The sequence below is a fragment of the Melospiza georgiana genome, chromosome 26, assembly GCF_028018845.1.
Source record: "Melospiza georgiana isolate bMelGeo1 chromosome 26, bMelGeo1.pri, whole genome shotgun sequence".
Classification (NCBI taxonomy): Eukaryota; Metazoa; Chordata; class Aves; order Passeriformes; family Passerellidae; genus Melospiza; species Melospiza georgiana.
Genome location: NC_080455.1, coordinates 5,440,574 through 5,462,899, shown reverse-complemented (window position 1 = coordinate 5,462,899; position 22,326 = coordinate 5,440,574). Strand labels below are relative to the sequence as shown.

At 65.1% G+C, this 22,326-nt stretch overlaps 2 protein-coding genes across 4 annotated transcripts; both read right to left on the bottom strand.

The window, feature by feature from the left end:
* Positions 1-20: 20 nt before the first annotated feature.
* APC2 (APC regulator of WNT signaling pathway 2) lies at positions 21-18,233 on the bottom strand. 3 transcript variants are annotated; one of them, XM_058041009.1, is made up of 15 exons: positions 18,150-18,233; positions 13,121-13,296; positions 12,918-13,008; positions 12,676-12,844; positions 11,172-11,280; positions 10,980-11,093; positions 10,390-10,467; positions 7,833-7,913; positions 7,380-7,761; positions 7,205-7,300; positions 6,971-7,110; positions 6,792-6,869; positions 6,592-6,708; positions 6,247-6,461; positions 21-5,829 (listed from the first exon to the last, which is right to left on the bottom strand). In XM_058041009.1, exons 2-15 carry the CDS (start codon positions 13,259-13,261, stop codon positions 468-470), a joined length of 7,173 nt encoding a protein of 2,390 aa, XP_057896992.1. In that variant the 5' UTR covers positions 13,262-13,296; positions 18,150-18,233; the 3' UTR covers positions 21-467. The 3 variants fall into 3 exon arrangements, with proteins under 3 accessions (XP_057896992.1, XP_057896991.1, XP_057896993.1); XM_058041008.1 differs by having other exon boundaries at positions 13,121-13,279; positions 18,150-18,230; XM_058041010.1 differs by lacking the exon at positions 18,150-18,233 and adding an exon at positions 13,687-14,007 and having other exon boundaries at positions 13,121-13,279.
* Positions 18,234-19,888: 1,655 nt separating this feature from the next.
* On the bottom strand, positions 19,889-22,213 carry RPS15 (ribosomal protein S15). The gene is made up of 4 exons (XM_058040852.1): positions 22,147-22,213; positions 21,809-21,894; positions 20,589-20,823; positions 19,889-20,050 (listed from the first exon to the last, which is right to left on the bottom strand). The coding sequence occupies exons 1-4, from the start codon at positions 22,147-22,149 to the stop codon at positions 19,937-19,939; spliced, it is 438 nt and encodes a 145-aa protein (XP_057896835.1). The 5' UTR covers positions 22,150-22,213; the 3' UTR covers positions 19,889-19,936.
* Between the last annotated feature and the right edge of the window lie 113 nt (positions 22,214-22,326).

Below are 22,326 nucleotides of genomic sequence, written 5' to 3'. Positions count from 1 at the left end.
AACCCCCCAGGAGTGGGGTCCTGGTCCCCATCTCCCCCTCCAAAGCCTCTTCCCCTGCTAATAAACGAGCTGCCATGAGTTGATGCCAGACAAGCTGCAGCGTGTGGGGTTTTCCTGGTACTGGATGTGCTGCGTCAGCTCCCGGGCGTGTGGGATCAGGCTCTGGGCGAGCAGGATGGGGGCACACGGGGACACGGCCCCACCTCAGTTTGTCCCTGGCATCCATCAGTGGGAGGGGATGGTCCATGAGACCCACCCCAGCTCGGGCTGCCAGACCCAGAACGCTCCCAGTTCAGTCCAGTCCTTTCTGCTGGGAATGGTGATTCTTCAGCACAGCAAGCCCCCAGATGAGGCCAGCAGCAGGCTGGGGTGATTCTGGTCCCCAGCTGTCCCACGTGTGTCCCAAATACAGCCCTGACCAGCTCCCGCGGGGCTGGGGGCGTCACACGACCCTCACTGGGGCATCATCAAGCTTGGATTTTCTCCACCGCCTTGTCGGCCTCCGCCGTCACCGCCATGGGGCTGGGCACGTAGTTGAAGGGGGTGACACGGGCGGCCTTGCTGGGGGAGCCGTGCCGGCTGCCGGGGAAGCTCCCGGCGGGCGCTTCGTGCCCGAACGAGATGGGCAGGGCGGCCTTGGCGGGCGCGGGGGCTTCTCCGTCCCCGGTGGCGCGGGGGTGCGGGGGTCCCTCGCGGCTCTCCAGCGTGGGAGAGGTGCTGGAGTTGGTCTTGGACGTGGCGAAATCCTCGGTCTGCACCACGGCGTCGCTCGTTTTCCTGGCCGTGCCGGGGGTGCCGGGGGGCTCCTCGTCGGCCGAGCCCGCCAGCGGCAGCGCGGAGGAGGGCAGCGTGCTCTTGAGGATGTGCGGGATGTCCTCGTCGCGGATCCTCCGCCACGTGCCCTTCATCACCACCACCGGCGGCTTTCCCGGCGGCGCCCCGGGACCTGCGGGCTCGTTCTGCCGCCGCCGCGCCGCCGCCGGTGCCTCGGAGCGCACGGAGGACGGGCTGGCCGCCCGCCGGGCCACGCTGATGTTGGGCGAGGACGAGTAGCGCTTGAAAGGCTCGGCCGCGGGCGCGCTGCTCTTCACCGGCAGCCGGGACGGGCTCTCGGAGCTGGTCCGGCGCGGAGGTTTGGCCCCGGCCGTGGCTTTGCCGCCGGGCTGGGCTCTGGGGATGAGCGGCCGCTGGCCCGGGGTGGCCGCTTTGGCCGCCTTGAGCTCGTCGCAGCGGGAGGAGCAGAGGAACACGGCCGGGAGCGCGGCTCGGCTGCGCTGGGGGGAGCCCCGGCGAGGCAGCGAGGAGGCCGGAGGGGCCGGGGACAGCTCGGAGCGGTGGCGCAGCAGCAGGCTCGAGGATTCCTTGATGAAGGTGAGCTGGCGCAGGAAGCCGGAGCGGTCCGAGTCGCTGCCGCTGGAGCGGGCCGATGACATCCGCACCAGGTTGAGCCGGCTGCCCCCCGGCGCCCCGGGCCGAGCCTTGGAGCCATCGACCTGCTCCTCCAGCACCGGCATGGCCGCCCGGCCCGGCAGCACCTTCCTGCTGGGCTTCTGCATGAACGGGATGCGCACGGGAGACTTCTGCGTCTTGGACTGCCTGGGAGCCGGGGATTTGGGGGCCGGGGCTCGGGCCGGGGGTCCCGGCGGGGAGGAGGAGCCGCTCGCCTTGCCCGCGGCCGGGCCGCTCTGTTTGGTGACCTGCGAGGGCGACGGCAGCTTCTTGGGGGCGTGCTGGGAGGGCGTGGAGGTGCGGGAGGAGCCCGAGGAGGGGGGACCTTTGCCGATGCGGGCCGGCGGGGTCGTGCTCCTCTTGGGCAGCGCCAGCTCCGCGGTTTCGGGGGCTTTGCCCAGGCGGTGCAGGCTCCGGGAGCGCTGCTGGCTCAGCGAGAGGTTCTTGGCCGGCGGCGCCTCGGGCTTGGCCGCGGGGGTTTTCTTGGGCGTGGCTCGTGGGCTGGGGGCGTCTTTGGCCAGGCTGGGCATGTAGATGACGGTCCTGCCGCGGAACACCACGGGCAGGTTGGGCACCGGCTTGGCGGGCGCCGGGCTCCGCTCCGCCCTGGAGCTGGCGCGGCCGGCGGGACGGGCACCGGGCGCGTCCTTGCGCTCCGGGCGGCCCTTGCTGCGCTCCCTCCGCGCCGCGTCCCGGCCCGAGGCGCTGCTGGGCCGCTGCTTCTCCTGCCTGCCCAGCGAGAGCTGCAGCGTGGAGCCCACCGAGAGCCCCGACATGAAGGACAGGATGGAGTCGGACTCGGAGGAAGGCTCCCGGGACAGCGAGGCGGCCGCCTGGTGCAGCCAGGTGACGATGGAGTTGGCTCCCTCCTGGATGGCTTGCCACTCCACGCTGTCCAGGTCGGACCCCCGGTCAGAACCGGCCTCCTCCTCGGGGTGATGCCTGGCCTCGCCTTTCCGCTCCCTCCCCGCGGCTCCCGGCGGCTTCTGCTTTCTCTCCACCAGCCTGCGGCGGGCCGCGGGCCGCCGGCGCTTGGGCATGGCCGAGCCGATGCATTTCTGCAGCAGATCATCCTCCGAGTTGAGGCTGGGGGAGCTGGGCGAGCCCCCCTGCGCCTGCCCCGCTGCTGCTGCCCGCGGCCAGGCGGCTTTGCCGCAGGGCTGGCCCCGCTCCTCGCCCTCGGAGAGGTTGGCGTCGCTCAGGGAGCTCATGGAGGAGCTCAGGGAGTAGCACGGCGGCGTCTCGTCGGCGATCAGGTTGTTCTGAGGCTTCGTCTTGGCCTGACGAGGGCCGGGCTCGGGGTCCTTGTGGGGGACGGAGCCTCCCCAGCGCTCCCTGCGTGTTGCCCGGCCGGGCTGGGCTCTGCTGCTGGAACCATCCCTGCCCGTCTCGGGCAGCTCGTCCAAATCCGGGTCGTAGAAGCAGTAGACGGCTTCCTCCGTCGGCGTGGTGTGGCACAGCGACTGGAACACCACGCCGTCCTCCAGAGCCTCATCCTTCCTCCCGGGGGCTCCGCTGGCCCTGCCCGCCCCCAGCTCCAGGCTGGCCGTGCCCTTTGCTGGGGTCTGGCCCCGCTTTCCCTCCCCGCGGCCCGGCCCCGCTTTGCCCTTGGCGGCGGAGCCGAGGCGAGCGGGGGCCGAGCTGCCGGAGGCGGCTCTGCGGGCCGGGATGGGGCCGGGCTGGCGGCGCCGCTCGCCCAGGGGGTGCTCGGCCTCCTCGCCCGCCGGGTACCGCAGCGTCTCGTCGCTCAGCGAGGCGGCGCTGGAGAAGTTGACGGGGGTCCCGTCGGCCGAGTCGGTGAAGGAGTCGTCGTCCTTGAAGAGGTCGCGGGCGGCGGCTCGCAGGTGCTTGGGGACGCCGGGGTGGCTGTGGGCCGGCACCAGCATGTACACGGGGACGTGCAGCGGCTTCTTGGTCTGCGGGTGCAGCACCTGCCCCGACAGCAGCGAGGTCTTGACCTTGCGGAAGCGGGAGGGCATGGCCGAGCTGATGCACTCCTTGAGGATCTCGATGTCGTCGTCGTCGGGGGGCTCGGGGCGCTCGGCCCTTCGCCGGCCCTCCAGGTACCGCTCCTCCCGCCGCTCCTCCCTCTTCTCGTGAGCCGCGAAGTTCAGGCTGTTCTTCTCCGGGAAGGTGGGGATCAGCTTGAGCTCCACGTCCTTCTGCACGTAGTGCTCGTGGAGGGGCAAGGCGCTCAGGCTGGAGGCGCACGAGAAGTTCTCGTTGGGTTTCTCCACCGTGAAGTAAACCATGGAGTCCAGGTCCTGCGGCAGCTGGAAGCGCTCCTTGAAGTCGGTGATCTCCATGAACTTCTTGACGTTGTTCTCCCACTGGATGTTGAACTGGCTGGTCTCCTTCTCGGGCTGGCAGCCCAGCTCGAAGAGCGGCGTCTTGCTGCGGCTGGGGGGCATGGTCTGCCCGGGGCTGTCGGGCAGCTCGCTGGGGCTGATGGTGCCGCTGATCATCTCGCTGCATGGGTCGCTCTGGATGGAGCTGGCGATGGAGGGGCTCTCGAAGCTGCCCAGGGAGCTGACGGAGCTGCAGCGGCTCATCACCAGCGGCGTCTCCTGGATGTAATTCTCCGAGGAGCTCGAGGGCGTCAGGTCCTCCTGGCGCGAGGGCGAGGCCTCCCGCAGGAAAACCTTGTCGCGCTTCGGGAAGGGGATGGTGATGGGCTGGGAGATCCCCACCGGCGTGGTGGGACCTGGATCCGCCGTCTTCTCCTTCTCCTGCCTCCCATCCTCCTCCCCTTCCTCCATCTCCAGGATCTCCAGGGAGGAGTCGCTATCCAGGTCGTTCTCGCTGTGGCTCTGCCCGTCCAGCACGTTGTCTGCCGAGGAGAGGGAGGACAGGGAGCTGCACCGGGAGAAGCAGATCGGGGTGTCCTCCACCGAGTACTTCTGCACCGACTCCTGCTCTGCCGAGGCCGGTGGCTGGGCCGGCAGCTTCTCCGGGATCTTGCTCAGGGGCTCGGCCGCCTGCAGCAGGGCCGGGGGGAGCCAGGCTTGCTTCCTGCCCAGGAGGGAGGGCTGGTGGCCAGCAGCCGTGCTGCTCTTGGCCAGGGTCTCCAGCATGGGGACGTGCTGGTAGGATGGAGACAGCTTGATGGTGCGAACGTGGGGGTCAGTGGGGGGCTTGGTGCCCACCTCCTTCTTCCACTCCGTCTCCTTCTCCGGCACCTTGGGGCTGGGGAAAGTCACCACCTTCTTGGCCCGTTCGGGCAGGTCCTGCTGCACAGGTTTGTCTGGCTCGGGGGGCTCAGCCCGCTCTGGTTTGCCCAGGATGCTCTTGAGGTCGAGCCTGCTGGGCCGCTTCTGGTAGCGCTGCAGCTCGTCACGGTAATCCAGGAAGGCGGCCCTGGGGCAGGGCTTCATGTGCTCCTTGGTGCAGTAGCCGTCGCTGGTGCTGCCGCTGTTGAGGCTGTCGGTGGACAGGCTGGTGTAGGCCGTCTTCAGCCTCAGCAGGGTGTGAGCCCGGCTCAGGCTCTCCCGCTTGGCAAAGCCGCCGGCGTCCGACAGCCGGCACGGCGAGCAGGACTGGGCGCGCGCCTCGTGCCCGTCCTCGGGGCCATACTGCCAGTCCAGGCAGTGATCCTCGGAGCTGAGGCTGAAGCTGTCGTCCGAGGAGTTGTGCATGGTGGAGATGTCCTCCACCAGCTTGTCGATCTTGGCCACCGTGCTGGAGATCTTGTTGGCCAACTTCTCGGCGGCCAGCGAGACGTCGTCCTCCGGCAGCGGCGCCTTCTTGGGCTCGGCCGCCTTCCCGCTGCCGTCCTTCTCCGGCTCCGGGCAGCGCCGCTGGGCCAGCGCCCGCGGCAGCGCCTGGCCCTGCAGGAAGGAGGAGTTGAGGAACATGGAGAGCACGGAGGCGCTGGCCGTCTCCACGCCCGTGGAGATGTTGGGCACCTCGTCGTCGTCGAAGCAGCCGGAGTCGGAGGCGTAATCCTTCACCAGGCTCTCCATGTGCCGCATCGGCTTCTTGGCGCTCTGCCCCTTCAGGCTCTGCTTCTCCATGGTGTCGAAGGTCTCAGCCAGGTGTTTGGCGTCCAGCTCGGCCTCCAGCGCCTTCTGCTTGCGCATGTAGAGCGAGGGCATGCAGGAGCCCGGCGACACCACGGCCGCGTCCTTGTACTTGGGGGGCCGGTTGGTGAGGAGGTTGCGCAGCGCGGCCGCGCTGCCCATGGCGATCATCTTGTGCTTGGAGTGGATGAGGTTGCGGAGCATGCTGACGGCCCCCAGGTCCCACAGCAGCTCCTGGTCGCGGGGGCTGCGGGCTGACAGGTTCCAGAGGGTTCCGCAGGCGTTGCTGACGATGGTCAGGCTGTGTGAGCGCAGGTGCTGCAGCAGCGTCTGCAGGCAGTTGTGGTCCCGAAGCACCTGCCTGTGGGACACAGGGGACACCACCCCGGCTGTCAGGGTGGTCCTGGACCTGCTCCCTGCCCCATCCCAGGGGTGCAAGGTGACCCCACCCCTGCCCAGCCATGGCATCCCCCCAGTGCTGTCCCTGGGGGCTGCAGGGCCCCTGATCCTGCAGCACCCCCCACTGCATCCTCCAACACCACTCTTGGTGCCCAGGGTCCTCCATCTCCATCCCCCGTGTACCTGCAGCCATATCATCCCCCGATGCCATCCTGGGGTCCATGGAGCCTGAGATCCCCCATTCCCATCCTACCCCCAGAGCCATCCCTCGGTCTGTGGTGCCCTGGGTCCCCCATTTCCATCCTACCCCCAATGCCATCCCTCGGTCCGTGGTGCCCTGGGTCCCTCAGGTGCGGCCCCACCCCGCAGTGCCCCTCACCTGTAATCCTCCCGTGTGGCAACGAGGCTGGAGACGTTCCTGAGGATGCCACCGCCGCTCTCGATGATGGCCAGGGAGTTGCTCTGGCACTTGTAGGTGAGGGTGCTGACCAGGAAGCCCAGGGCCCCCTCCACGCTGCAGATGGCCGCCTTGTTCTCCGTGCTGTGCGCCGAGAGGTTCCACAGCGCGCTCAGGACGCTCTTCAGCGTCGACTCCTGCCCCGGGAGGGGACACAAAACTCCTGTCAGCCCCGTCCTGTCACCCTGTGCCCGCTGTCACCCACCCCAGGGGCACACAGAGCCCTGCCAGCTCTGTCTGTGGTCACTGTCACCAACCCAGGCTCACCTTGCCAGCGTGCAGGGCACAGCGCATCAGCCCCGTGACGCTGCCCACCTCCCGCAGCACCTTCTTGCTGTTGATGTCAGCGCGCCACGAGAGGTTCCTCAGGATGCTGGAGACCACCTGGAGAGGCAGAGCGGGGTGAGTGGGCACAGGGACTGTCCCCTTAGCTGTCCCCCACCCCAGGGAGCCCCAGCAGCACCCACCTGGTGCAGCTCCTCGCTGTCGGAGCCCAGCTGAGCCACGATGGCCTCCATGCAACCCCGGCGGGAGCACAGCGTGGCCTGCGGGGAGGATGAGGATGGTGAGGGTGATGCTGCGACCCCCAGACCCTGCTGATTTCCCCCTCAGACCCTGCTGATGCCCTCCAAACCGCCCTCCCCACCTTGTTGACCACGTCCCCGAAGGTGAGGTTGGTGAGGGCCATCCCCGCGTAGCGTCGCAGCGCCAGGTTCAGGGGGTCGTTGGTCATCTTGTGCATCTCGTAATCCACCTGCAGCAGCTCGGCCACGGCCTGCAGCCCACCTGTGGGACGAGGAGGGGGTTGTTTTGGATTCCCCCACCTCCAGCAGCCCGTCTGGGGCGGTGCAGAGGGAAGGAGCCGCCTCCCTACACTCACCCAGCTCGTTCATGGCCCGCCGGTACTCCTCGTCGAAGGAGAGCTTCATGATGGCACAGGTGGCCTGGCAGATCTGCGGCTCGATGGGCACTGGCACTGCGGGGGATGAGGGTCAGGCACGCACGATGCTCCCAGTCCCTCCCAGTCCCTCCCAGCACCCATGGCCAGGCCGTACCAGCACCCTCGGGGCCCCGTCCCCCTTCCCTGCTCTGCATCTGCAGCCAGTCCCAGCAGGTCTCCGAGTAGGAGCGGATCTGCTCCAGGACGTGCAGCACCCTCATCTCCTTCTTGGCCTGGCCCTCGTCGGGCTGCGAGAAGACGATGTTGTGCAGGGCGGCGTTGGCTCTCATGCGGGCGTCCTTGGCGCCCGTGGGGCTCTCGGGGGGCCCCGGCTCGCCGTCGGAGTCGTGCAGGATCTGGATGAGCAGCGGCAGGCAGCCCGACTTGCGCATGGCCAGGCAGCTCTCCTGCGAGCTGGACATGGCCAGCAGCGTGCGGGACATGTCCTCCTTGTCGCGCGTGGCCAGCATGGACAGCAGCCAGAACACCACCTCCACCTGCGGGCGGCACAAGGCGGCCTCAGCTCGGCCCCACCGCGGGCCCAGCCCACCCCAGCCGTGCTCCTCACCTTGGTGTTGCCGCCCTCCTCGGGGTGGGTCGGGGGGTCCAGGCTGCCGTCCCCCTCCATGCCCGGGACCTTCCCGCAGAGCTGCAGAGGAGGGGGCAGGTGGGGGGGCTGCACTGCAGAGCCCTCGCCCCCTCCATGCCCAGCCCCTCCCCACTTTCCTGCCGCCCCCTGAGGTCCCCAATCTGTTTCCGTCAGAGCCGGGGGGGGTTTGGAGCTAAAATCGGGGATGATGGGGATGGGGGGGCGCTGCTGCAGCTCAGGGAAGGGAGAGCGGGGAGGGGGCTGGGGCTGAGCCTGCGGGGTGGGAAATGGGGGCCAGGAGGATCTGGGGGTGTCTGGGGGTGATGGGAGCCGTGGGTGCAGCCATGTGGGGCTGTGGTGATGGTGGGAGGAGGGTGATGATGGGACCGTGCTGATGGCAGCACTGTGGGTGGCAGTGTGGCAATGGTGATGGCAGGGCTGTGATGGTGACAGTGGGACAATGACGATGGCAGACTGTGATGGTGACAATGGCAGGGCTGTGAGTGACAGTGGGAAAATGGTGATGGCAGGGCTGTGAGTGACAGTGGCAGGGCTGTGAGTGACAGTGGGACAATGACGATGGCAGCCTGTGATGGTGACAATGGTGGAGATTTGGGGGGGACAGTGGGTCTGTGGCAATGCTGGGGCAGTGGGTGACAGTGTGGCAAAGGTGATGGCAGGGCTGTGATGGTGACAATGGCAGGGCTGTGAGTGACAGTGGGACAATGACGATGGCAGCCTGTGATGGTGACAATGGCAGGGCTGTGGGTGACAGTGTGGCGAAGGTGATGGCAACCTGTGATGGTGACAATTACAGAGCTGTGGGTGACAGTGGGACAGGGGCTATGGCAGCCTGCGATGGAGACAGTGGCAGTGCTGTGTGTGACAATTGGACAATAGCAATGGCAGCCTGTGATGGTGACAGTGGCCAGACCGTGGGTGACAGTGGGACAATGGCAATGGCAGGGCTGTGATGGTGACAGTGGCAGAGCTATGGGTGACAGAGGGACAATGGCAATGACAGCCTGTGGTGGTGACAATGGTGGAGCTTTGGGGGGCCACAGTGGGTCCATGACAATGGTAGGCCAGAGGGTGACAGTGGGACAGGGGCTATGGCAGCCTGTGATGGTGACAATGGTGGAGATTTGGGCGGTGGCAGTGGGTCCGTGGCAATGGTGGGGCAGTGGGTGACAGCGTGGCGATGGTGATGGCAGCCCATGACGACGACGATGATGATGGTGGTGGAGCTGTGATGGTGACAGTGGGACAATGGCAATGGCAGGGCTGTGATGGTGACAGTGGGACAATGGCAATGGCAGCCTGTGATGGTGACATTGGCAGGGCTGTTGGTGACAGTGGGACAATGACAGTGGCGAGGCTGTGTGTGACACTGGGCCCGTGTCGATGGCAGCCCATGATGATGATGATGATGATGATGATGATGATGGTGGTGGTGGAGCTATGGGTGACAGTGGGACAATGGCAATGGCATCCTGTGATGGTGACAGTGGCAGGGCTGTTGGTGACAGTGGGACAATGACAGCGGCGAGGCTGTGGGTGACCGTGGGCCCGTGTCGATGGCAGCCCATGACAATGGTGGTGGAGCTGTGGGTGACACTGGCCCCATCGATGGCAGCCCATGACAATGGTGGTGGAGCTGTGTGTGACACTGGGCCCATCGATGGCAGCCCATGACAATTGTGGTGAGGCTGTGTGTGACACTGGGCCCGTGTCGATGGCAGCCCATGACAGTGATGGTGGAGCTGTGGGTGAAACTGGGCCCATCGATGGCAGCCCATGACAGTGATGGTGGAGCTGTGTGTGACACTGGGCCCGTGTCGATGGCAGCCCATGACGATGGTGGTGGAGCTGTGGGTGACACTGGGCCCGTGTCGATGGCAGCCCATGGCAATGGTGGTGGAGCTGTGGGTGACACTGGGCCCGTGTCGATGGCAGCCCATGGCAATGGTGGTGAGGCTGTGGGTGACACTGGGCCCATGTGGATGGCAGCCCATGACAGTGATGGTGGAGCTGTGGGTGACACTGGGCCCATGTCGATGGCAGCCCATGACAATGGTGGTGGAGCCGTGGGTGACACTGGGCCCGTGTCGATGGCAGCCCATGGCAATGGTGGTGGAGCCGTGGGTGACACTGGGCCCGTGTTGATGGCAGCCCATGACAATGGTGGAGCTGTGGGTGACACTGGGCCCGTGTCGATGGCAGCCCATGGCAATGGTGGTGGAGCTGTGGGTGACACTGGGCCCGTGTCGATGGCAGCCCCCGGCGATGGCAATGCCGATGACGATGACGATGGCAGCCTGCCCACCCTGGCGGCAGCAGATGCTGCTGGAGCCCCCGCCCGCCCGCCCGCCATGGCCTACTTCTGGTCTCCATGGCAACTGCCCATTTCACGGTGCCCGAGCGCACAAAGCCCGGCTGTGCCGGTGGGGACAGCGGGGGACAGCGCGGGGACAGCGCGGGGGGGGCCCCTCCACCCCCATTCCCGGCTCCAGGGGGAGCGGGGACACCCCAGTACCTGCGGCTCCGGCTGCTGCGCCTTGTCCTGCGCCTCCATCAGCTCCTTGTCGATCTGCTCCAGCCGCGACGCCCGGATCTGGGGGGCACAGGGGGCGTTGGACAGGGCTGGGACCCCCCGGGAACACAGGGGTGTGGGTGTGCGAGGAACGGGGTGAGAGCAGCTGGAGTAGGGTGTGGGGAGATGATGTAGGGTGTGAAAGGCTGGTGTAGGATGCAAGGAGCTGGTGTAGGGCGTGAAGAGCTGGAGTAAGGTGTGAGGAGCTGGTGTAGGGTGTAAGGAGCTGGAGTAGGGTGTAAAGAACTGGTGTAGGATGTAAAGAACTGGTGCAGGGCATGAGGAGCTGGAGTAGGGTGTGAGGAGCTTTTGTAGGGTGTGAGTAGCTGGAGTAGGGTGTGAGGAGCTGGTGTAGGATGAAAGGAGCTGGAGTAGGGTGTGAGGAGCTGGAGTAGGGTGTAAAGAACTGGTGTAGGATGAGAACAGCTGGTGTAGGGCCCCCAGAGCTGCTTGTGAGGGCCCCCAGAGTTGAGCCCATCATTCTGGGGCCCCCCAAAGGCGGAGCAGGAGCAGTTTGGGGGTGAAGGACCCACCTGTGCCCTCTGCACCATCTCGTCGGCCGTCCCGAAGCGCTCCTCCATCAGCGAGCGGATGTGCTGCGCCTCGAACTGCAGCTGCTGCCGGATCAGATCCATCTGCATGGAGAACTGGGGGCACACGGGGGGTGCCGTGAGCGGGGCGGGGCCTGGGCAGCTGTGGGGGGACAGGGGGGGACCCCCACTCACCGTCTCCACGTGGGGCAGCTCGTCCAGGCGCGTGGCCAGGCTCTGCAGCTGCGAGTAGTACCAGACCTTCTCCTTCTCCTCCTTCTCGATCTCCCCCAGCAGGAAACACCTGCAGAGAGAGGGGGGGAGTGTCAGGAGCCAGGACATCCCCCTGGCTGTCCCAGAGACCCTGGCACAGAGCCCAAAACACCTCTGGGTTTGATTATTGCCAACCTTGTATGAAGATCAGCAAGCCACAACAGTTTAAGTAGAATATCAGTGAAGTGGTGGAAAAGGAGATTTTGGGGATTTAGAATGGGGGTTCAGGAGGCAAGATGGAGGGAACTGGGTGTGTCCAGCCTTTCTCCTTCTTCTTGTTGGCCTCCATCTCCTGCTCTGATGTTGGCACAAGTTGGGAATGGCAAATATCAATAATGGCCAGAGCAACAAGCTCCAGTGGTGTGGGAATTCAGGAATTCCCTCTGACTGTCCTGGACTGCCAAGACCCTGCCAGGGAGCTCAGAGACCCTGGCACAGAGCCTAAAACACCTCAGGGTTTGATTATTACCAACCTTATATGAAGATCTGCAAGCCACAACAGTTTAGGTAGAATAATAGTGAAGTTATCATGGGGTGGAAAAGGAGATTTTGGGGTTTTTGGTGTGGGGGTTCAGGTGACAAAATGGAGGGAACTGGGTGTGCCCAGCCTTTCTCCTTCTTCTTCTTGGCCTCCATCTTCTGCTGTGATGTTGGCACAAGTTGGGAGTGGCAAATATCAATAATGGCCGGAGCAACAAGCTCCAGTGGTGTGGGAATTCAGGAATTCCCTCTGACTGTCCTGGACTGCCAAGACCCTGCCAGGGGGCTCAGAGACCCTGGCACAGAGCCTAAAACACCTCTGGGTTTGATTGTTACCAACCTTGTATGAAGATCAGCAAGCCACAACAGTTTAGGTAGAATAACAGTGAAGTTATCATGGGGTGGAAAAGGAGATTTTGGGGTTTTTGGTGTGGGGGTTCACGTGGCAACATGGAGGGAACTGGGTGTGTCCAGCCTTTCTCCTTCTTCTTCTTCTTGGCCTCCATCTTCTGCTGTGATGGTGGCACTTACAGAATGGTTTACATATGTAAATATGCATATATAAATATTAATATAATAAATAATAAAATATTATAAATATACAAATATAAATATTTACATATGGTTGACATGTCTAACATAGGTGATAGGTGTTGGAAAGTAATTGTGAACATTGTACACGTAGTTTTTAGTATAAAGACATAACACTGCCCTGGGGGCAGGCAGAGTGCCTGGACTGTCCTGCTGGGCTGACCTCGGCAGGGCAGGAGAAGTTTTGTTATAGATAAGATAAAATAAACGACCTTGAGGCCGAGAAATGAAGAGCTACGACTCATTCGAGTGCCGGGCTGGGAAAAAGAGACTTTGGAACATTTTTTGGGGTCCCTGTGACCAGCAGAGACCCCGACAGGATCAGCACAAACCCCGGTCCCTCTGTCCCCATCACCTCTCTCGGTCCAGCTCCTCCAGCATGCGGAACGTGGCCCTGCCCAGCTCCCCGGGCCCGTCCCGGTGCGCGCCGGGGCCCGCCGGGCTCTCCTCGGGGCCGCGCCCGCTGCTCGGCGCCTCCGGGGCGAACTTGAGGTTGTAGAGGCTGCTGATGTCCATCTGCAGGGCTGGCCACGGGGACAGCGCCGTCAGGGCGGGCTTGGCGGGGTCCCCCCTTGCCCACCTTGCCCAAGCACCAACCTTTGAGCTGGTCCAGCACCTCCGTCTGCCCCGAGCTCACCATGACCCGCGCCTCCTGCTCCAGCTTGCCCTGGAGGTGCTTCAGGACCTCCTGAAACGGAGATGGAGATGTTGAGGATGGGGAGACGCGGATGGAACCCCCTCCCCCCCCCATTCCCATTTCGGGGTCTGCGCCTCGCCCCCATTTCGGGCTCTGTCCCCACCTTCATGTCCGAGGTCTCATTTTCCAGCTTGGACAGGTGGTTGGAGTTGTCCTCCAGCTCCCGCCGCAGGTGGCTGTTCTCCTTCTTCAGCGCCTCCACCTGCCGCACCAGCTGATCGTACGAGGCGATGGAGCCGGACATCTTCACCTCCTCCAGCGCCTGCGGGGGGATCGGGGCTGGGCAGCACCGGGGGGACCCTCAGAGCCCCCCAGCACCCACCTGGCACCGTGGCACCCCAACACCCGCGCCCCTGGAGGAGCCGGAGCCCCCAGACCCCCCCCGAGGGGCGGCCCCGGCTCAGGGGGGGCTCCGGGCAGGGCCCCCCAGCCCCCGCCCGCTCCGCAGCCTCCGCAGAGCTCCGCGCTCCCTTTGTCTCGCTTTTGTCTTCTCCCGCTCCCAACCCTCTCCCGCTCCGCTCCCTCCGGCTCCGGGGGCGGCCGCGGCTCCTGCGGGGCCCCCCCGCCCTCCTGTGCCCCCCCAAAACCCTCCCAGCCCCTCGGAGCCCCCCCCCAGCCGCCCCCAGCCCCCCGAATCCGCCTTTGCCGCAGCGCCGCCGCCCCTCGCACCTGCCCGGGGGGGCACTCACGGCGCTGTCACACCCGGGGGGGGGGATCGGGGACCCCTCAGAGCCCCCCCAGAGGGTCCTGATGGCAACGGGAGCCCCGCGGAGCCTCCGTGAGCGCCGCGGGTGAGCGGGGGGAGCCGGCAAAGGGGGGAAATGGGGATGGGGGCTCCCCTCCCTCCCCTCAGCTGCCCCCTCCCCACATCCTCCCAACAAAATGGGTCGGGGGGGGCAGAGATCGCCCCCTCCCCGCGGCTCTGACACCCCCAAATCTGCCCCACGGCGGCTCCCTGGGGCCTTTCTGCTTCCATGAATCCTTTAGGGTGGCCCAGCACCCCCTTGCAGCACGCCCGGCATTGATGGGACACAGGAACCCCCCAAGGCCCCCCCATCGATGTCCTGCACACCCCCAGGAGCCATCCCGGCCCCCCAAACTGCCCCTTCACCCCCACAGCGGCGGGGGACCCCAAATCCTGCCCTGTGGGTCCTGCTGGGGGTGCCCCCTGGCACCACCCAGATTCCCAAAGACCCCCAGGGTGTGAATCCCCCCCTGCAACTGCTGAAAATTCCCCCCAGGAGAGAAATAACCCTGGGCAGAGGGGATGGGAGAGGGTGGGGGCAGAGGAAGGGGGAAGTGGGGGGTGAGGGATGGAGGGTGGACAAGGAGGGAATTGGGGAGAGAGTGAGGGAGGCAGGAATGGGGAATGCAGGGTGAGGGATTTGGGAGGGTGAGGGATGCTGGGTGGGGAATGCAGGGTGAAGGATGCAGGATGAAGGGTGTGGGAAAGGGGAATGAAGGGTGAGGGCTGCAAAAATGTGAAATGTAGGATGAGGGATGCAGGATGAGGGATGCAGAATCAGGGATGTGGGAATGGGGAATGCAGGGTGAGGGGTGTGGGATGAGGGATGCCAGGTGAAGGATGCAGGAATGTGGAATGCAGGATGAGGGATGCAGAAATGGGGAAATGCAGGATGAGGGATGCAGAAATGGGGAAATGCAGGATGAGGGATGCAGAAATGGGGAATTCAGGGTGAGGGATGTGGGCAAAGGGAATGCAGGATCAGGGATGCAGGAATGGGGAATCTAGGGTGAGGGATGTGGGATGATGGGTGCAAGATACAGAATGTGGGATGCAGGGTGAGGGATTTGGGAAAGGGGAATGCAAGGTGAGGGATGCAGGATGAGAGATGCAGGATCAGGGATGCGGGAATGGGGAATGCAGGGTGAGGGATGTGGTAAAGGGGAAATTGGGGTGAAGGATGCAGGAATGTGGGGTGCAGGGTGAGGGGTGCAGGACACAGAATGTGGGATGCAGGAATGTGGAAGGTGAGGGGTGCAGGATACAGAATATGGGATGCAGGGTGAGGGATTTGGGACCTGGGAGTGCAGGGCAAAGGGTGCAGGAATGTGGAAGGTGAGGGGTGTGGGAGGATGAGTGCAGGATGCAGAATATGGGATGCAGAGTGAGGGATGCAGAATCAGGGATGTGAGAATGGGGAGTGCAGGGTGAAGGGTGTGGGATGAGGGATGAGAGGGGAAGGATTGGGGATGTGGAAGGCAGGACCCCACAGGAGGGGGGGGGGGGATGGATGGATGGATGGATGGAGGGATGGATGGATGGATGGATGGATGGATGGATGGATGGATGGATGATGGATGGATGGATGGATGGATGGATGGATGGATGGATGGATGGATGATGGATGGATGGATGGATGGATGGATGGAGGATGGATGGATGGATGATGGATGGATGGATGGATGATGGATGGATGATGGATGGATGGATGGATGATGGATGGAGGGATGGATGGATGGATGGATGGATGGATGGATGGATGGATGGATGGATGGATGGAGGGATGGATGGATGGAGGATGGATGGATGGATGGATGGATGGAAGGATGGATGGATGGAGGGATGGAGGGATGGATGGATGGATGGATGGATGGATGCGGGATGCAGGATGAGCACGGCCTGCTGTTGCTATGACGACAGCGATGGGGGATGCACAGGCGGCTCCCGGCCCTTCCCGAGGACTCAGACGTGGAGGATGGGACTGGAGGGGATAACGGCACCCAGGGGCTTCCACCCCTCCAGGGGAACACGATCCCCTCTCCCCAGCACCCTAAACCTGTGGGTACCCCCCAATTGCTCAGAGCCCCCTCCTTTGGGGGACCCCCACCCTGGAAGAACCCGGGGAGCTCTGGCTGCTCTCGGGGGGGGTCAGGGCTGAGATATTCAGGGGGATTGATGGACTGGGGGCTGAGCTCTGCTCCCCCCAGCTCCTGGCAGGGCCGGCCGAGCGCCGGGGCCGCAGCGGCGCCGGGATCTGCAGCGTGCGGGGAGGGGCCGGGGCCGCACCTGCATCCAGAGAGCGGCGAGAGAGTGGGAAAGGGGGGCCGGGGCTGCGGGAAAGGGGGGCAGGGGCTGCGGGAATGGGGGGCCGGGGCTGTGGGAATGGGGGGCTGGGGCTGCGGGAAAGGGGGGCTGGGGCTGCGGGAAAGGGGGCCCAGGCTTGCGGGAATGGGGAACCAGGGTTGTGGGAATGGGGACCGGGGTTGTAGGAATGGGGACCGGGGCTGTGGGAATGGGGAGCCCGGGTTGCGGGAATGGGGGACCGGGGTTGTGGGAAACAGGGGCCAGGGGTGCAGGAAAAGGGGGCCAGGGCTGCAGCTCCATTCCAGCACCATGACAGTCGCTGTCACAGCACCCGGTGTCCCCCAGGGCTGGATCCCAAGCGGGGCCATGGGCTGACCCTGGGGCGCTGTGATGGCTCAGGGTCCTGGGTGTGTCTCCTCCTGCCCCCAAAATCTGCCTCTCTCTGCTGAGGGCACCCCAGGATGGCCGAGGCCGCCGGTGGGGCCTGGATTCCTCCAGCAATTTCTTGGCAGGGCAGATTCTGCTGCAGATGAAGCAGCAGCTGCACTGCCCAGCACGCCCTGCTGCCCTCCACACTGCCCAGGGTGCCCAGTGCCCACAGTGTCCACAGTGCCCACTGCCCACCTCACTGCCCACAGTGCCCACCACCCCACCATCCTCTGCACTGTTCACACCGCAGGGCCTTGCCCACAGATGTGATGCCACCTTAGCCAGGGCCACGCCGGCCTGGGCAGAGCCTGGGGAGCCCTGGGGGTACCCCAAGCTCCCTGCACCCCTCTCTCACTCCAGCCTGGCTCGGCAGGGACCGCCGCCATCAGCCCAGTGTGGCTGCAGCGCCAAAGGCACAGCTGAGCCCCGGCTGCGGCTCCTGCAGCCCCCGGGGACATTAAACAAACAGCGTGTTGTCACCAGCCCGGGCTGATCGATCCGCCCCGGGGACCCCCGACCACAGCAAACCCCCCCCGGGGAGCACAGCCCCCCCCCCAGTTCCACCCTGCAGGGTCAGGGGGATTTGGGGATTTGGGATCCGTCACCCTCTCCTCACACAGCATCGAGCCCCGCAGCCCCCGCACAGCCCCTGCACACACACACCCCGACATCGTGGCCTGGGGATGGGTGTGGGGTCCCCAACACCCCCAGCACAGCCCCCTCACAATGCAGGGTCCCCTTTATCCACCCCACAGCCCCGGGTGCCCGTGGGATCCGGCAGGGTGAAGGTGCAGCCACCTCCCCACCCCATCGGGGTGACTGGGGACACCCCTGCCCGGGGACACTGGGGACACCCCTGCCCGGGGACACTGGGGACAGCCCTGCCCGGGGACACGGCACGGGGACCCTTGGGGCTCCCCCCGGGGGGTTTGGTGTGCTGGTTTAGAGGCCGAGGATTTTAGGGACCAGTTTGGGAGGTGGAATTGGGGTGTGGGTTGGTGGGGAGGCTTTGGGTGAGGTTTTGGGGCTCAGCCGCAATGCCCGGCCCAGCCGCGCTGGGGGAGCATCGGGAAGGGGGGGGGTCTGCAGAGCCGAGCTCGCATCGGGGCGGGGGGAGCTGCTGTTACCCCAGGAACGACCCCCCGGCCTCGCCCGCAGGATGGGGATGGGATGGGGATGAGGATGGGGATGGGATGGGGATGAGGATGGGGATGGGATGGGGATGAAGGTGAGAATGGGGACGGGGATGCTGCTCCCTCTTCCTCCCCTCCCTCGGGCTCCCCGCCGAGCCCCGGCATTGTCCGGCCTTTGTTCCTGCAGGATGCGGGGGGTGAACGCTGCCCGACCCTCCCGATTCCCCTTGAACCCCCAGATCCGCCCTGAACCCTCCTGTCCCCCAAAACGCCCCCCGATCCCTCCGATCCCGCGGGCGGAGCCGCGCCCGCCGCAGGACACGGCGCATCCAGGGCCGGGGGCATCCCCGCCGCGGGGAGGGGGCGCAGACCGGGGCCCCCCCGGTGCATCCAACCCCCCGCAAGCCCCCCGACAACCGCACCCCGATCCCTCCCGGCCCCACCGCGCATCCCCCCCCGCTTTCCCCCATGCCCGGAGCCGCGGGGGGCTCGGGGGGCGCGGGGGGCAGGTGCGGCCGTACCTCATCCCCGGCGGTGCGGAGCGGTGCGGGCGGTGCGGGGCCGTGCGGGGCGGTGCGGGCGGTGCGGAGCTGGGCGAGGCTCCGGCGCGGCCCCGAGCAGCCGCATCCCGCCCCCGCCCCCCCGCTCTCGGTCGGGATTTTCCAGCGGCGCCGCCGCCGCCGTTAGAGGGCGGCACCGGGGGCTCCCCGCGCCCCCCCGGCCTGTGCGGGGCGGGGGGAAACGGGACCCGCCGGGAGGGCTCCGTTCCCCTCCATCCGCCGCTTTTAGAGCCTCCGCACAAACGCCGGGAGCTGCCCCGTCCCCGTGTCCCGGGATGCACCTGCCGCTCCCGACCGGACCGGTCCCTCCAGACCGAACCCGTCCCCTCAAACCGAGCCGGTCCCTCCAGACCGAGCCGGCCTTTCCAGACCGAACCGGCCCCCCCCGAGCCGCCCGGTGCCACCCCCATGTCCTTGGGGAGCCACTCAAGCCCCGAGAACCCCCCGGGATGAGCAGGACCCTCACGACGACCCCTCTGCAGCTTCTGCCGTGTGCTCAGGTCACTGCCACCCACCGAGGTCACTGTCACCCACCGGGGTCACTGTCACCCACCGAGGTCACTGTCACCCACAGAGGTCAGAGGTCACTGCCACCCATCGAGATCACTGTCACCGTCACCCACAGAGGTCACTGTCACCCACCTCCCAGCTGGGGCATCCTGGCCCTCTGGGCATCGCCCTAAGGGGCTGAGACACCACAAGGCCACAGGAGGAGAGTGACCACAGCAGGACAGTGACCAGAGCAGGACAGTGACCCCAGATGGACAGTGACCAGAGCTGGACAGTGACCCAGCAGGACAGTGAGCCCAGATGGACAGTGACCATAGCAGGACAGTGACCCAGCAGGACAGTGAACACAGCCCTCTTGTCCCGAGGCCACCCTCTCAAGGTCACATTGCTTGAACAAAAAGGGACCCGGAGCCCTGAAGGACAAACGGCCCCAGCACCACTGGCCATGGCAATGGGATGTGGAGAGTGTGAGACTTAAAGAGCTGGAGCTGGGCCCCGAGGGATCCCTGAGCAGTCCCCAAGGGACCCCAGCCAGCAGGACCACCCTGGGGACAAATGTCCCTCTCCACCGATGGCTTCACCATGGGATGTGGCACTGGTGACCAGCACTGGGTTCATTTGGTTCAGTTCAGGGACAAACCACATCATCCACCCGGGATGAACTCCTCTCATCTTCCCTCCCATCACCACACACCCCTGAGCACCCCCCAGAGCACATCCTGAGCTGCAAACCCTCAGCTCGCCCCCCACCCGGTGCCACTCTGTGATCCTTGTCACCAAAATCCTTTGGGTTCCCCAATTAAGGACAAGAAAATAATAGTTTGGGGTTTCAACATCCTGTGATGGGCCTTGGCAGCTTCTCCTGGGACTCAGGCTGGTTCTGAGCCTGGGAACCCCCCCTGCCTTCCCCCAGTTCCACATTTCCTCATTCCCAGTATTTTTATTAACAAATGAAGTTAAATACATGGAAATGCTGTAAATATTAAAGTGCCATTCCCCACTTCCCAGTGAAGAACAAGCAATAATTCATTCACTAAACCCACATGAAGGTGATTTGTTTGCTGCAGGTGCTGACAGAAAGCAGTGCCAAAACCCTGGAAACACTCAGGGAAACATGCAATGATGGTGGAGTGGAGTTCAGCACACTCCAGCCCCTCACGCCGGGAATGGAGAGGCAGGAGACAGAGGGATCCAGGTGGAATTTCTTTATTTACACTGCAGGAGGCTCCCTCCCGGAGCTACTTGAGCGGGATGAAGCGGGAGGAGTGGGTGGCACCGATGCCAGGCCGGCCGTGCTTCACCGGCTTGTACGTGATGGAAAACTCGCCCAGGTAGTGGCCGATCATCTCGGGCTGCAAGGGGAGAGATCCGTGCTGGGGACAGAGCTGGGGACACGGGGACATCCCCCTCCTGTCCCCATGCCCATCCCAGGAGCCTGGCACAGCTGGTTATTCCAGCCCTGCTCCTCCCCTGGTGCCTTGATGGGCTTCCCCAGCTCTGCCCCTCCTGGGGAGGTGACACAGAAGCCACAGGGGCATTTGTGCCCTTCCAGGTGGGATTTAATGCCAGGTAGGAGCAAGAAAATGGCATTTAATCCCACTGGTGGTATCAGGTGACAGCACCCCATGGGTAATTCCACTCCTGGAAAGCTCAGGGATCTGTTTCATTCCCAAGCAGTGCTGGCAGGCTGGGCTGAGCACATGGATCACTCCACAGCCATTTCAGCGCTTCAGAGCCACACTGAGACCCCTGTGGGAGCTGGCCCTCCCTGGGATGACACCTCCAGGTGTCCCTGTGAGCCAACCCTGCTCTGAGGAGCTTGGACCCCCCCAGAAAGAGTTACAGTGAACACTCCGGACACCGAGCTCAGCGCCAGAGCCCCCAGCTCACCTTGATCTCCACCTGGTTGAAGGTCTTGCCGTTGTAGACGCCCACCATGCTGCCCACCATCTCGGGCAGGATGATCATGTCCCTCAGGTGGGTCTTCACCACCTCGGGCTTCTCCATGGGCGGCGCCTCCTTCTTGGCCTTGCGCAGGCGCTTGAGCAGCGAGTGCTGCTTGCGGCGCAGGCCGCGGTTCAGGCGCCGCCGCTGCCGCGCGCTGTACAGCTGCATCAGCTGCTCGCTGCAGGGACAGGGACAGGGATGGCTCAGGGACCCCAAACTCAGCCTGGGGACCCCTAACCCAGCCAGGGGAACAGCCCAGGGACACCCCAACCCAGCCTGGGGAGAGCCCAGGGATCCCTAACCCAGCCAGGGGATCCCTAACCCAGCCTGGGGAATGCGCTGTACAGCTGCATCAGCTGCTCGCTGCAGGAACAGCTCAGGGACCCCAAACTGCGCCAGGGGAACAGCCCAGAGACACCCCAACCCCGCCTGGGGAGAGCCCAGGGACACCCCAACCCAGCCTAGGGAGAGCCCAGGGACACCCAAACCCAGCCTGGGGAGAGCCCAGGGATCCCTAACCCAGCCTGGGGAATGCGCTGTACAGCTGCATCAGCTGCTCGCTGCAGGGGACAGGGATGGCTCAGGGACAGCTCAGGGACCCCGAACTGAGCCTGGGGTACAGCCCAAAGACACCCCAAACTGAGCCTGAGGAATAGCCCAGACACCCCTAACCCAGCCTGGGGAGAACCCATAGACCCCACAGCCACAGAGTTACTCAGACAGAACCTGGGGAACAGCCCAGGGACCCCAAACCCTGGAGAGAGCCCAGAGACCCCACAGCCACAGTGTTACCCAGACAGAGCCTGGGGAACAGGCCCAGGAGATGGCCAGAGACCCCGAACTGAGCCTGGGGTACGTTCTGGAGAGACCCCCAAGAGCCGAGGTGAGCCGGGGTACAGCCCCGCAGAGACCCCAAAGTCTGTGTCACCCAGACGGAGATGGGTACACAGCAGGGAGACCCCCTGGGACCCCACACCCTCAGCATCACCCGAACCGAGCCGGGACCCCACAGTGATGGTGTCACCCACTGAGGGACTTTAACGAGCCCCAAAAGCAGCAGCTGAGCACCGAAACCCCCGTTATTGTCGGTATTTGAACACAACCTGAGTATGGCGCAGACCCATGGGGCTCCCCCGACCCCCAAACCCCTACCATCCCCTTACTAGGACATGTCGAGCAGCTGGTCCAGGTCCACCCCGCGGTAGGTGAATTTGCGGAAGGTTCGCTTCTTCTTCTGCTCCACCTCCGCCTGCAGCGGGAAAGGGGGGTCAGGTCAGGGAGGGGGACCAGGGGATTCAAGGCCGCGGCCCCACCGAGCTCTGCGGGGCGCCCAGGCCGCTCCCTCCCCTCAGCCCCGCTCCCGCCCCGCAGCGCCCCGGCGAGGCCCATTCCCCATCCCCCAGGAAAGCCCCGAGCCCCAGGCGGCGCCGCCGCGGCGGGTGAAGCCCGGATGGCGGCGGATGGGGCCCGATAGTGCCGGCAGGGCCTCCCCCATACCCACCATCTTGGCCTGGGCCGCTCGGAAAGGCCGCGCTCGCGCCGGAAGCGGCAGATCTCGCGAGAGCAGCGCGGGCGGAATGGGCGGGGAAAGCGCAGCCGGGCAGCGCTTCCGCCCTCAGTGCCCTTAAAGGGGCCGCAGCCCCAGGACAGCTTGGGGACAGCTGAGAGGGACGGAGCCTCC

What these genes read in the sequence shown, in the direction of transcription:
- RPS15 (XM_058040852.1), bottom strand. An exon ending in CAGCTGCTCGACATGTCCTA is followed by an intron (nt 20,824 to 21,808) that starts GTAAGGGGATGG and finishes CTGTCCCTGCAG; the next exon opens with CGAGCAGCTGATGCAGCTGT. An exon ending in TCAACCAGGTGGAGATCAAG is followed by an intron (nt 20,051 to 20,588) that starts GTGAGCTGGGGG and finishes CTCCCCTTGCAG; the next exon opens with CCCGAGATGATCGGCCACTA.
- APC2 (XM_058041009.1), bottom strand. Translation starts at nt 13,261, where the DNA reads ATGTCCGGCTCCATCGCCTCGTACGATCAGCTGGTGCGGCAGGTGGAG. An exon ending in AGATGGTGCAGAGGGCACAG is followed by an intron (nt 10,468 to 10,979) that starts GTGGGTCCTTCA and finishes TGTGCCCCCCAG; the next exon opens with ATCCGGGCGTCGCGGCTGGA. An exon ending in CGCAGCAGCCGGAGCCGCAG is followed by an intron (nt 7,914 to 10,389) that starts GTACTGGGGTGT and finishes CCTCCTCTGCAG; the next exon opens with CTCTGCGGGAAGGTCCCGGG.